The sequence below is a fragment of the Macaca thibetana genome, chromosome 16 (genome assembly GCF_024542745.1).
Source record: "Macaca thibetana thibetana isolate TM-01 chromosome 16, ASM2454274v1, whole genome shotgun sequence".
NCBI classification, from domain to species: domain Eukaryota; kingdom Metazoa; phylum Chordata; class Mammalia; order Primates; family Cercopithecidae; genus Macaca; species Macaca thibetana.
In genome coordinates this window covers 70,849,109-70,863,303 of record NC_065593.1, presented here as the reverse complement: position 1 = coordinate 70,863,303, position 14,195 = coordinate 70,849,109, and the positions used below count along the sequence as shown (strand labels likewise).

At 36.8% G+C, this 14,195-nt stretch overlaps 1 protein-coding gene across 5 annotated transcripts in view; it reads right to left on the bottom strand.

Moving 5' to 3' along the window:
• The window catches only part of ABCA8 (ATP binding cassette subfamily A member 8), a 90,815-nt gene that overhangs the window by 47,208 nt on the left and 29,412 nt on the right, over positions 1–14,195 (bottom strand). For 4 of the 5 annotated variants that reach the window (XM_050765015.1, XM_050765013.1, XM_050765016.1 and 1 more), the window contains 5 exons: positions 13,671–13,781; positions 12,259–12,434; positions 11,070–11,189; positions 10,689–10,827; positions 10,001–10,091 (listed from right to left, as the gene is read on the bottom strand). In XM_050765015.1, the coding sequence (XP_050620972.1) occupies positions 10,001–10,091; positions 10,689–10,827; positions 11,070–11,189; positions 12,259–12,434; positions 13,671–13,781 (637 nt within the window). The remainder of the gene's footprint in view (positions 1–10,000; positions 10,092–10,688; positions 10,828–11,069; positions 11,190–12,258; positions 12,435–13,670; positions 13,782–14,195) is intronic. The other variant, XM_050765014.1, reaches the window with a different exon arrangement.

Below are 14,195 nucleotides of genomic sequence, written 5' to 3'. Positions count from 1 at the left end.
ACAGGAAGGACACCTACACCAAAACCCCACCAGTACATCACCATCATCAAAGACCAGAGGCAGATAAAACCACAAAGATGGGGAAAAAGCAGGGCAGAAAAGCTGGAAATTCAAAAAATAAGAGCGCATCTCCCCCGGCAAAGGAGCGCAGCTCATCGCCAGCAACGGATCAAAGCTGGACAGAGAATGACTTTGACGAGATGAGAGAAGAAGGCTTCAGTCCATCAAATTTCTCAGAGCTAAAGGAGGAATTACGTACCCAGTGCAAAGAAACTAAAAATCTTCAAAAAAAAAGTGGAAGAATTGATGGCTAGAGTAATTAATGCAGAGAAGGTCATAAACGAAATGAAAGAGATGAAAACCATGACACGAGAAATACGTGACAAATGCACAAGCTTCAGTAACCGACTCGATCAACGGGAAGAAAGAGTATCAGCGATTGAGGATCAAATGAATGAAATGAAGCGAGAAGAGAAACCAAAAGAAAAAAGAAGAAAAAGAAATGAACAAAGCCTGCAAGAAGTATGGGATTATGTAAAAAGACCAAATCTACGTCTGATTGGGGTGCCTGAAAGTGAGGGGGAAAATGGAACCAAGTTGGAAAACACTCTTCAGGATATCATCCAGGAGAACTTCCCCAACCTAGTAGGGCAGGCCAACATTCAAATCCAGGAAATACAGAGAACGCCACAAAGATACTCCTCCAGAAGAGCAACTCCAAGACACATAATTACCAGATTCACCAAAGTTGAAATGAAGGAAAAAATCTTAAGGGCAGCCAGAGAGAAAGGTCGGGTTACCCACAAAGGGAAGCCCATCAGACTAACAGCAGATCTCTCGGCAGAAACTCTCCAAGCCAGAAGAGAGTGGGGGCCAATATTCAACATTCTTAAAGAAAAGAATTTTAAACCCAGAATTTCATATCCAGCCAAACTAAGTTTCATAAGTGAAGGAGAAATAAAATCCTTTACAGATAAGCAAATGCTTAGAGATTTTGTCACCACTAGGCCTGCCTTACAAGAGACCCTGAAGGAAGCACTCAACATGGAAAGGAACAACCGGTACCAGCCATTGCAAAAACATGCCAAAATGTAAAGACCATCGAGGCTAGGAAGAAACTGCATCAACTAACGAGCAAAATAACCAGTTAATATCATAATGGCAGGATCAAGTTCACACATAACAATATTAACCTTAAATGTAAATGGACTAAATGATCCAATTAAAAGACACAGACTGGCAAACTGGATAAAGAGTCAAGACCCATCAGTCTGCTGTATTCAGGAGACCCATCTCACATGCAGAGACATACATAGGCTCAAAATAAAGGGATGGAGGAAGATTTACCAAGCAAATGGAGAACAAAAAAAGCAGGGGTTGCAATACTAGTCTCTGATAAAACAGACTTTAAACCATCAAAGATCAAAAGAGACAAAGAAGGCCATTACATAATGGTAAAGGGATCAATTCAACAGGAAGAGCTAACTATCCTAAATATATATGCACCCAATACAGGAGCACCCAGATTCATAAAGCAAGTCCTTAGAGACTTACAAAGAGACTTAGACTCCCATACAATAATAATGGGAGACTTCAACACTCCACTGTCAACATTAGACAGATCAATGAGACAGAAAGTTAACAAGGATATCCAGGAATTGAACTCATCTCTGCAGCAAGCAGACCTAATAGACATCTATAGAACTCTCCACCCCAAATCAACAGAATATACATTCTTCTCAGCACCACATCGTACTTACTCCAAAATTGACCACTTAATTGGAAGTAAAGCACTCCTCAGCAAATGTACAAGAACAGAAATTATAACAAGCTGTCTCTCAGACCACAGTGCAATCAAACTAGAACTCAGGACTAAGAAACTCAATCAAAACCGCTCAACTACATGGAAACTGAACAACCTGCTCCTGAATGACTACTGGGTACATCACGAAATGAAGGCAGAAATAAAGATGTTCTTTGAAACCAATGAGAACAAAGATACAACATACCAGAATCTCTGGGACACATTTAAAGCAGTGTGTAGAGGGAAATTTATAGCACTAAATGCCCACAAGAGAAAGCAGGAAAGATCTAAAATTGACACTCTAACATCGCAATTAAAAGAACTAGAGAAGCAAGAGCAAACACATTCAAAAGCTAGCAGAAGGCAAGAAATAACTAAGATCAGAGCAGAACTGAAGGAGATAGAGACCCAAAAAACCCTCCAAAAAATCAATGAATCCAGGAGTTGGTTTTTTGAAAAGATCAACAAAATTGACAGACCACTAGCAAGACTAATAAAGAAGAAAAGAGAGAAGAATCAAATCGACGCAATTAAAAATGATCAAGGGGATATCACCACCGACCCCACAGAAATAAAAACTACCATCAGAGAATACTATAAACACCTCTACGCAAATAAACTGGAAAATCTAGAAGATATGGATAATTTCCTGGACACTTACACTCTTCCAAGACTAAACCAGGAAGAAGTTGAATCCCTGAATAGACCAATAGTAGGCTCTGAAATTGCGGCAATAATTAATAGCCTACCAACGAAAAAAAGTCCAGGACCAGATGGATTCACAGCTGAATTCTACCAGAGGTACAAGGAGGAGTTGGTACCATTCCTTCTGAAACTATTCCAATCAATAGAAAAAGAGGGAATCCTCCCTAACTCATTTTATGAGGCCAACATCATCCTGATACCAAAGCCTGGCAGAGACACAACAAAAAAGAGAATTTTAGACCAATATCCCAGATGAACATCGATGCCAAAATCCTCAATAAAATACTGGCAAACCGGATTCAGCAACACATCAAAAAGCTTATCCACCATGATCAAGTGGGCTTCATCCCTGGGATGTAAGGCTGGTTCAACATTCGCAAATCAATAAACATAATCCAGCATATAAACAGAACCAAAGACAAGAACCACATGATTATCTCAATAGATGCAGAAAAGGCTTTTGACAAAATTCAACAGCCCTTCATGCTAAAAACGCTCAATAAATTCGGTATTGATGGAACGTACCTCAAAATAATAAGAGCCATTTATGACAAACCCACAGCCAATATCATACTGAATGGGCAAAAACTGGAAAAATTCCCTTTGAAAACTGGCACAAGACAGGGATGCCCTCTCTCACCACTCCTATTCAACATAGTGTTGGAAGTTCTGGCTAGGGCAATCAGGCAAGAGAAAGAAATCAAGGGTATTCAGTTAGGAAAAGAAGAAGTCAAATTGTCCCTGTTTGCAGATGACATGATTGTATATTTAGAAAACCCCATTGTCTCAGCCCAAAATCTCCTTAAGCTGATAAGCAACTTCAGCAAAGTCTCAGGATACAAAATTAATGTGCAAAAATCACAAGCATTCTTATACACCAGTAACAGACAAACAGAGAGCCAAATCAGGAATGAACTTCCATTCACAATTGCTTCAAAGAGAATAAAATACCTAGGAATCCAACTTACAAGGGATGTAAAGGACCTCTTCAAGGAGAACTACAAACCACTGCTCAGTGAAATAAAAGAGGACACAAACAAATGAAAGAACATACCATGCTCATGGATAGGAAGAATCAATATCGTGAAAATGGCCATACTGCCCAAGGTAATTTATAGATTCAATGCCATCCCCATCAAGCTACCAATGAGTTTCTTCACAGAATTGGAAAAAACTGCTTTAAAGTTCATATGGAACCAAAAGAGAGCCCGCATCTCCAAGACAATCCTAAGTCAAAAGAACAAAGCTGGAGGCATCACGCTACCTGACTTCAAACTATACTACAAGGCTACAGTAACCAAAACAGCATGGTACTGGTACCAAAACAGAGATATAGACCAATGGAACAGAACAGAGTCCTCAGAAATAATACCACACATCTACAGCCATCTGATCTTTGACAAACCTGAGAGAAACAAGAAATGGGGAAAGGATTCCCTATTTAATAAATGGTGCTGGGAAAATTGGCTAGCCATAAGTAGAAAGCTGAAACTGGATCCTTTCCTTACTCCTTATATGAAAATTAATTCAAGATGGATTAGAGACTTAAATGTTAGACCTAATACCATAAAAATCCTAGAGGAAAACCTAGGTAGTACCATTCAGGACATAGGCATGGGCAAAGACTTCATGTCTAAAACACCAAAAGCAACGGCAGCAAAAGCCAAAATTGACAAATGGGATCTCATTAAACTAAAGAGCTTCTGCACAGCAAAAGAAACTACCATCAGAGTGAACAGGCAACCTACAGAATGGGAGAAAATTTTTGCAATCTACTCATCTGACAAAGGGCTAATATCCAGAACCTACAAAGAACTCAAACAAATTTACAAGAAAAAAACAAACAACCCCATCAAAAAGTGGGCAAAGGATATGAGCAGACATTTCTCAAAAGAAGACATTCATACAGCCAACAGACACATGAAAAAAATGCTCATCATCACTGGCCATCAGAGAAATGCAAATCAAAACCACAATGAGATACTATCTCACACCAGTTAGAATGGTGATCATTAAAAAGTCAGGAAACAACAGGTGCTGAGAGAGGATGTGGAGAAATAGGAACACTTTTACACTGTTGGTGGGATTGTAAACTAGTTCAACCATTATGGAAAACAGTATGGCGATTCCTCAAGGATCTAGAACTAGATGTACCATATGACCCAGCCATCCCATTACTGGGTATATACCCAAAGGATTATAAATTATGCTGCTATAAAGACACATGCACACGTATGTTTATTGCAGCACTATTCACAATAGCAAAGACTTGGAATCAACCCAAATGTCCATCAGTGACAGATTGGATTAAGAAAATGTGGCACATATACACCATGGAATACTATGCAGCCATCAAAAAGGATGAGTTTGTGTCCTTTGTAGGGACATGGATGCAGCTGGAAACCATCATTCTTAGCAAACTATCACAAGAACAGAAAACCAAACACCGCATGTTCTCACTCATAGGTGGGAACTGAACAATGAGATCACTTGGACTCAGGAAGGGGAACATCACACACCGGGGCCTATCATGGGGAGGGGGGAGGGGGGAGGGATTGCATTGGGAGTTATACCTGATGTAAATGACGAGTTGATGGGTGCTGACGAGTTGATGGGTGCAGCACACCAACATGGCACAAGTATACATATGTAACAAACCTGCACGTTATGCACATGTACCCTAGAATAATAATAATAAATAAATTTAAAAAAAAAGAAGAAAAAAAAAAAAGGAAAAAAAAAAGAAAATACTCAGAAGAGACAAAAGACAAAAGAATTAAAAAGAATGAAGCATGCCTACAAGATCTAACAAATAGCCTCCAGAGGGCAAGTATAAGAGTCATTGGCCTTAAGGAGGAGATAAAGAGATAAGGATAGAAAGTTTATTCAAGGGATAATAACAGAGAACATTCCATGCAAATAGAAAACAAAAAAGAGCAGAAATAGATATCTTTATGTTAGACAAAGTGGAGTTCAAGACAAAAACCATTAAAAGAGAAAAAGAATGTCACTACATAATGATAAAAGGGTCAATTCAGTAAGAAGATACAACAATCGTAAATATATGTGCACCCAACACTGGAGCACCCAGATATGTAATGCAAATGTGATTAAGGCTAAAGGCAGACAGATAGAGAGAGAGAGAGAGAGAGAGAGACCCAATATAATAATAGCTGGAGTCTTCAACACACTACTTTCAGCACTGGACAGATGATCCAGACTGAAAATCAAAGACATTGGACTTAATGTGCACTATAGACCAAATGGACCTAATAAATAATTATAGAATATTTTATCCAATGGCTGTGGAATACACAGTCTTCTCCTTAGCACATGGATCATTCTCAAGGATAGACGATATGCTAGCCACAAAACAAGACTTAATTTTGTTTTTCAAATTGAAATTATACCAAATAGCTTCTCTGACCACAATAGAATAAAACTAGAAAGCAATACGAGAGGAACTTTGGAAACTATACAAACACATGGAAATTAAATAATATGTGTTAGAATGACCAGTGGGTCAAGGAAGAAATTAAAAAGGAAATTGAAAACTTTATTGAAACAAATGAAAATGGAAGCACAACATGCCAAAACCAATGGAATACGGTGGAAGCATTACTAAATGGAGAATTTATAGCAACAAGTGCTTATATCAAAAAGACAGAAAAACTTCAAATGAACAACCTAACGACATTTCTTAAAGAATTAGAGAAGCAAGAGAAACCAAACCCAAAAGTCACAGAATAAAAGAAATAATAAACATCAGAGCAGAAATAAATAAAATTGAAATGAAATAAACAATACAAAAAGTTGAAAAGTTTGAAAAGTTAAACAAAATGGACTAACTTTTAGCCAGACTAAAAAAAAAAAAAAAAAAAAAAAGAGCAAAGACAAAAATAAATAAAATCAGAGGTAAATAGGAGAAATAACAATTGATGCTGCAGAAATTCGAATGATCATTAGTGGCTACTGTGAGCAACTGTATGTCAATAAATTAGAACACCTAGGAGAAATGGACAAATTCCTAGACACGTACAGTCTACCGAGATTGAACCATGAAGAAATCCAAAACCTGAACATACCAATAACAACTAACAAGATTAAAGCCATAATAAAAAGTCTTCCAGCAGAGAAAAGCAAGGAACCTAATAGCTTCACTGCTGAATTCTACCAAATAGTTAAAGAATAACTAATACCAATCCTACTCAAAATTATTCTGAAAAGTAGAGGAGGAGGGGATACTTTGAAACTCATTCTATGAGGCCTGTATTGCCCTGATCACCAAAGACACATCAAAAAAAGAAAACTACAGGCCAATACCACTGGAATATTGATGTGAAAATCCTCATCAAAATACTAGCAAACTGAATTCAACAACACATTAAAAAGATCATTCATCTTGGTCACGGTTGGATTTATCCCAGAGATTCAAGGATGGTTCAGTGTATGGAAATCAATGTGAGACATCATATCAACAGAATAAAGGGCAAAAAAGATATGATCACTTCAACTGATGCTGAAAAAGCAATTAATAAAATTCAACATCTCTTCATGATAAAACCCTCAAAAAGCTGGGTGTAGAAGGAACGTGTCTCAACAAAATAAAAGCCATATATGGCAAACCTACAGATAGTATCATACTCATTGGGGGAAAGCCTTTTCTCTAAGATCTGGAACAGAACAGTTATGCCCACTTTTACCATTGTTATTCAACATAGTACTGGAAGTCCTAGCTGTGGCAATCAGACAAGAGGCAGAAAAAAAGGGCATCCAAAACGGAAAGGAAGAAATCAAATCATCCTTGTGGGCAAATGATATGATCTTATATTTGAAAAATCCTAAAAACTATACCAAAAAGCTATTAGAACTGATAAACAAAGTCAGTAAAGTTGCAGGTTACAAAATCAATATACGAAAATCAATAGCATTTCTATATGCTAACGCGAGCTAGCTGAAAAAGAAATCAAGAAAGTAATCACATTGACAATAGCTACAAATAAAATAAGATATCTAGTGATAAACTTAACCAAAGAAGTAAAAGATCTCTATAGTGAAAACCATAAAACATTGATGGAAGAAATTGAAGAGGACACAAAAAAGGAAACATATTCTATGCTCATGGGTTGGAAGAATCCATATTGTTAAAATGTTCATACTACCCAAAGCAATCTACTTATTCAACACAATCTCTATCAAAATACCAATGACATTCTTCACAGAATAAAAAACAAACTACTATTTATATGGAACCACAAACGGCCCAGAATAGACAAAGCCATTCTCAGCAAAAATAACAAAACTGAAGGAATCACATCATCTGACTTCAAATTATACTACAGAGTTATAATAACCAAAACAGCATGGTACTGGCATAAAAACAGACACATAGACCAATGGAACAGAATAGAGTATGCAGAAATAAATCCATACATCTACAGTAAACTCATTTTCAACAAAGGAGCAGGAACATACCTTGGGGAAAGCCTCTTCAATAAATGGTGCTAAGAAAACTGGATATCCATATGCAGAAGAATGAAACTAGACTCCTATCTCTCACTGTTTACAGATATCAAATCCAAATGGATTAAAGACTTACTTTTAAGTCCTCAACCTAGGAAACTACTACAAGAAAACATTGGGGAAACTTCCCAGGGCGTTGATCTGGATAAAGATTTCTCTACCCCACAAGCAGAGGTGACCAAAGCTAAAATGGACAAATGAAATTACATCAAGTTAAAAAGCTTCTGCACGACAAAGCAAACAATCAGTCAAGTAAAGAGACAACTCATAGAGTAGGAGAAAATATTTTCAAACTATCCATCTAACAAGTGATTAATAATCAGACTATATAAAGAGCTCAAACAACTTAATAGGAAAAAATCTAATAATCCAATTCAAAATGGACAAAATATCTGAATAGATAGTTCTCAAAAGAAGACATACAAATGACAAACAGGCATATGAAAAAACCCTCAACACCACTGATCATCAGAGAAATGCAAATCAAAACTACAGTGAGATATCATCTTATCCCAGTTAGAATGGCTTTTATCCAGAAGACAGGCAATAACAAATGCTGGCAAGGATGTGGAAAAAAGGGAATCATGGTACTCTGCTGGTGGGAATGTAAATTAGTGCAGCCATTATAGACAACGTTTGGAAGTTCCTCAAAAATCTAAAAACAGAGTTACCACACGATCCAGCAATCCCACTACTAGGTATATACCCCAAAGAAAGGAAATCAGTATGTCAAAGAAATATCTGCACTCTCATGTTTATTGATGCACCATTCACAAGAGCCAAGACTTGGAAGCAACCTAAGTGTCCGTCAACAGACGGTTGGGTAAAGAAAATGTGTTACATACACACAATGGAGTACTATTCAGCCATAAAAAGAATGAGATTCTGTCATTTGCAACAACATGGATGGAATGGAGATCATTATATTAAGTGAAATAAACTAGGCACAGAAAGACAAACTTTATATGTTCTCATTCGTTTGCGAGAGCTAAAAATTCAAACAATTGATTTCATGGAGATAGAGTAGAAGGATGGTTACCAGAGGCTGGGAAGGGTAGTGGGGTTAATGGGTACGATAATATTGTTAGTAGAATGAGATCTAGTATTTGATAGCACATTCTTCACAGATTATATTACATGTGAATATAATTATATTACTGTGACATTCTTCACAGATTATATTACATGTATAATATATTAATATGACTATACAGACTATATTAATATGTGCAATATATTGTTGAATACAGTCAACATATATTAAAATAACTAAAAGAGTATAACTGGAATGTTTATAACACAAAGAAATGATTAATGCTTGAGGTGATGAATACCCATTTATCTGGATGTTATTATTATGGACTGTATGCCTGTATCAAAATAGTTCATGTACCCTATAAATATACACACCTACTATGTACCCATAAAATTAAAAGTTAAAAATAGAAGATTTAAGTAAAATAATGTTAAGTATCATATCTGAGTCACTCAATAAATTACAGCTAGAATATGCTGCTATTCAAAATAAAGATAATAAAATGAAGAGTATGGACAGGAGGAGAAGAACAAGAAAGAGGAAGATCTAGGAGGAGTGGAAGCAAGTAGCCGACATAAGAATATATTAACACCCTGGGTGAGAGATGAAGAAGGTGTAAAATACAAGTGCATCAGTTGAAAAGGTGCCCTTAATATATACCTCCGTTAATAAAAACTGTGTTGCAGATATATATTTTTAAACCATATTTATCTAAACTTTTGTTGTTATATTCTCAATATCTAAACTCTCCAGATCAATATCTCTTACATATACATACTAACTAGGTAGACACACATACGTATATATGTTTATACAAACACCTGCGTGTAATAATAAAAGTTTTTCTTATGTGTTGTAATGTTTTGCTTCAAGCATCATGCGTTACACTAGACCAGTTCTCATTTACTCCCAGTCTTCTTAAGTGGCCTTACCTTAAGTGATATCCAATCCCCCATTTCTTCTTTAGAAACAAAGAAGAACCCGCACACTTCAGCTTCCCTTGGGAGAGAAATACTTTCCTGTCTGAAAAAGAAGAGCAAAGAAGAAAGTTTGTTAAAAAGTGGCCCATTCATTTGCAAGAAACGACAGATAATCATCTATATAATCAAACTTTAATTCAGGAGCTTCTAAGGTTTTAAATGCAGGGCTTGATAACAACTCAATGAAATAGATACATTTTAATCTCGTTTACACACCGTGTTTTGCAATCCATCCCATCAGGGAGGTTAAATTTTGTGGATATATGTTCTAATATAGAAAATTATCCCATTATGTATTTTAACAGATGAAACATTAAAAATCATTTGAATATTTCAAGTGGATTTCCCTCAATTCTGAGTAAAAGGATTGATCTCTTAGAATCTAAACTTCACTTAGTTTTCAATAAGCGAGTTTCCTGGCAGATCATGCTTCTATGTGACCAAATTACACAAAATTCTACAAGATACACTGAAATGGTTGCAAGAGGCTTTGTGTCCAGGTTAAATTACCACCAGCCGTCCAATTTACCAGATACAGCTAGATTGCCGAATTACAAAATAGAACTGTTCAGAGAACAATCCATATTTTTGAGATCTCTTAAAGTCCTCCTCAGGGTACTTAACAGAAACCAGTGATTACCCGCCAGGATGTCAGCCTCATCCATGAACTGGGTGCTGAAGAGGATCACGCGGTCTGTTTTGCGTTCTTTCAGAAGGTTCCATACTTGATGTCTTGAAAAGGGATCCAATCCAGCAGTTGGTTCATCCAACAGGAAAATCTATAAACAAGGAAAGTATATAAAGCGGTTTTCCACAAAGGTGAAGTTCTTCCAGAAAACAGTGCAAAAACCATATGAATTATATGGAACAGAACATTATGGTTAGGATTTAGATACTCTATGTAATGTTCTATGATGAATATTTTATAGCACATGTTGTTTGCAAATAAAATATTTGAACGATTACCAAAAGTTCCCATTTTTTAAAATTTGAATTCACCTGCAAATTCAGTGTGACTCACCTGAGGATCTCCTAAAATGGCAATCCCAAAGGTTAGCTTTCTTTTCTGTCCACCACTTAAGTTTTGAGCAAGAACATCCTGAATATTTTTCATTTCCAATTCCAGCAAAACTCTCTGTATCTAACCAAAAGACAGTATTTATGTCATACACCAAAATTTATTCCTTTTTTAAAAATTTATAAATACAAGGCTGTAAAGTGTAAATGGTTAAAAGCACAAACACTGGGCCAGGCGCAGTGGCTCACGCCTGTAGTCTCAGCGGCTCACGCCTGTAGTCTCAGCACTTTGGGAGGCCGAGGTGGGCAGATCACGAGGTGAGGAGTTCGAGACCAGCCTGGCCAACATGGTGAAACCTCATCTCTACTAAAAATACAAAAATTAGCCAAGCATGGTGGTGCGTGCCTGTAATCCCAGCTATTCAGGAGGCTGAGGCAGGAGAATCGCTTGTACCTGGGAGGCACAAGTTACAGTGAGCCGATATAGGGTCACTGCACTCCAGCCTGGGCGACAAGAACAAAACTCTATCTCAAAAAAAAAAGCACAAACACTGGAGCCAAACTTCCCGGGTTTGAATGTCACGCACATTAACTAGTAAGTTGGTCAAGTTACTTGCTCTCTTGAGCCACATGTATAAGATAGGGATAATAATAGCACCTATCTTATAGGGTTGCTATGAAGAATAAATGATTTATTAGATTAAAAGTTAAGGATATGCTTGGCACATTGTAAATTGTATGCATTGTTAGCTATTGTTTAAATCGGATTTTCTTGTCCAACAATTGTACAACGATTTGCACACAAATAATTTAAAATTAAAACTCAGTGCAAACAGGTTTTAATAATCTCATTTTGACCAACACATTAACTCTAACACATTTATGTACCTCTTTTTTTTTTGAGATGGAGTCTCACTCTGTCACCCAGGCAGGAGTGCAGTGGCTCAATCTCCGCTCACTGCAAGCTCCGCCTCCCGGGTTCACGCCTTTCTCCTGCCTCAGCCTCCTGACTATCTGGGACTACAGGCACCCACCACCATGCCCGGCTAATCTTTTTGTATTTTTAGTAGAGACGGGGTTTCACTGTGTTAGCCAGGATGGTCTTGATCTCCTGATCTCGTGATCCGTCAGCCTTGGCCTCCCAAAGTGCTGGGATTACAGGCATGAGCCACCACGCCCAGCTATTCATGTACCTCTTTATACACTTCTTGTGGCAGAATCCCTTTTATTTTAGCAAAGAGTCTGAGGTTTTCTCTCACAGTGAGGAAGTCAAATTGCACATTGGATTGTGGGCAAACTCCAGTCAGCTTGCTGAGATTTTCTAGGTCAGCCACTTCTGAAAGCTTATTGTTATAGATGGTTACTGAACCTGTAACAAAGGAAAAGTTAATATCAAGATAAGGCTTAAGATATTTCTTAATAAAATCACTGATAATTAAATGTTGTATGTATGACTTTATCTTCATAGTTTATACAATTCAGGCATTAGAAACTTCTACTTTTGTTGCATAGTATACTGAAAAACTGTTTCCATCTGCAGCTTTTCCCATCAAGGTGTAGTCTCTTTGTCTACCCCTCACATTTAGCTTTGCCTGTATACCCCGTAGGATGCTAGCAAATGTGATACAAGCAGAGTCTGATGAAGAGCTTCTACCTAGTGATTTGTCTTTGCTTGCTGCTGGGATCATGTGGATCATTGGGTGAAGAATCCTAGTGGGCCTTCTGAAAGATGTATTTCCATGTGGGAAGAGACAGACAACCACCCTAACAGAAGTCCCAGATATGTGAGTGAGGCCATGGTAAATCATCCAGCCCCAGTCACGTTGGTCCAGAATAGAAAAACTGCCCAGTCAACCCACAGAATCATGGGGAGCAATAAGACATGAAATCAACTTAAATGTCTATCAAAGACAGGCTAGATAAAGAAAATGGGGGTATGTATACACCATGGAATATTATGCAGCTATAAAAAAGAACGAGATCATATCTTTTGCGGGAACTTGGGTGGAGCTGGAGGCTATCATCTTTAGCAAACTAATGCAGGAACAGAAAATGAAATACCATATGTTCTCACTTATAAGAGGGAGCTAAATGATAAGAACTTATGAACACAAAAAAGCAAATAACAGACACTGGGGTTTACTTGATGAGGGAGGGTTGAAGGAGGGAGAGGAGCAGAAAAGATAACTATTGGGTACTGGGCTTAATACCTGGTTCATGTAATAATATGTGTAACAAACCCCCATGACATGTGTTTATCTATGTAACAAAGCTTCACATGCACCCCCAAACCTAAAATAAAAATTAAAAAAAATTTTTAAAAAAACCTTATTGCTAAAAAAAAAAAAAAGAAAAGAAAAAAGAGCTGAAAGATACAAGCTGGAATGCCAAATGGTAACTAATGACCATGAAAATAATTATTATGAAGTACTCAGATTCCATATGCAGTATACCAATTAAATATTACATACTTCTGTAGAATATTACTATTAAATGAAATTCAGTTTTTCCCTAGATATGTGTGTTTGTGATTAACACTTGAAAGAACTTTATATTAACAGCTGATTTATTTGTCAGTTGACTTTGAAAACAAACTAGTTTGTACCTTTGGTGGGAGTAGACAACCCACTAAGAATGTTTAGCAGTGTTGACTTTCCAGCTCCACTGTGACCAAGTATTGCAGTGATTTGGCCTTCGTAAATGTCAAATACCAGATCTAGGAAGAAAAAAGGAAAGGAAAGAAAGATAAGATAAAGGGATGAAAAAAAGAGGTGGAGAAAAAGGAAGAAAAACAATTAAAACCACAGACAAAATTCTATTATGGAGCCAATGAATCATTATTTATTTCCTTGAATGGTTGTCTTTTCTATATATAGATATAGTGAGTTGTTAAATTCAAAATAAAACATTAAAAGTTCCCTCTATAAACTTATTTCTCAAAATAGCTTCTTTTGAAATTTTGAAATGACTTAGTTTAAGTGAATGAAACATGTCTATATAATAGGTTCATTGACATTTCCTGCATATGGTAGGTCAATGTTAGTATTTATTAAATGGAAGAATAGATGAATGGTAAATTATTACATGACTAAAATTCCTTTGAGGTAAGTGACATTTTCACACAAAAGAA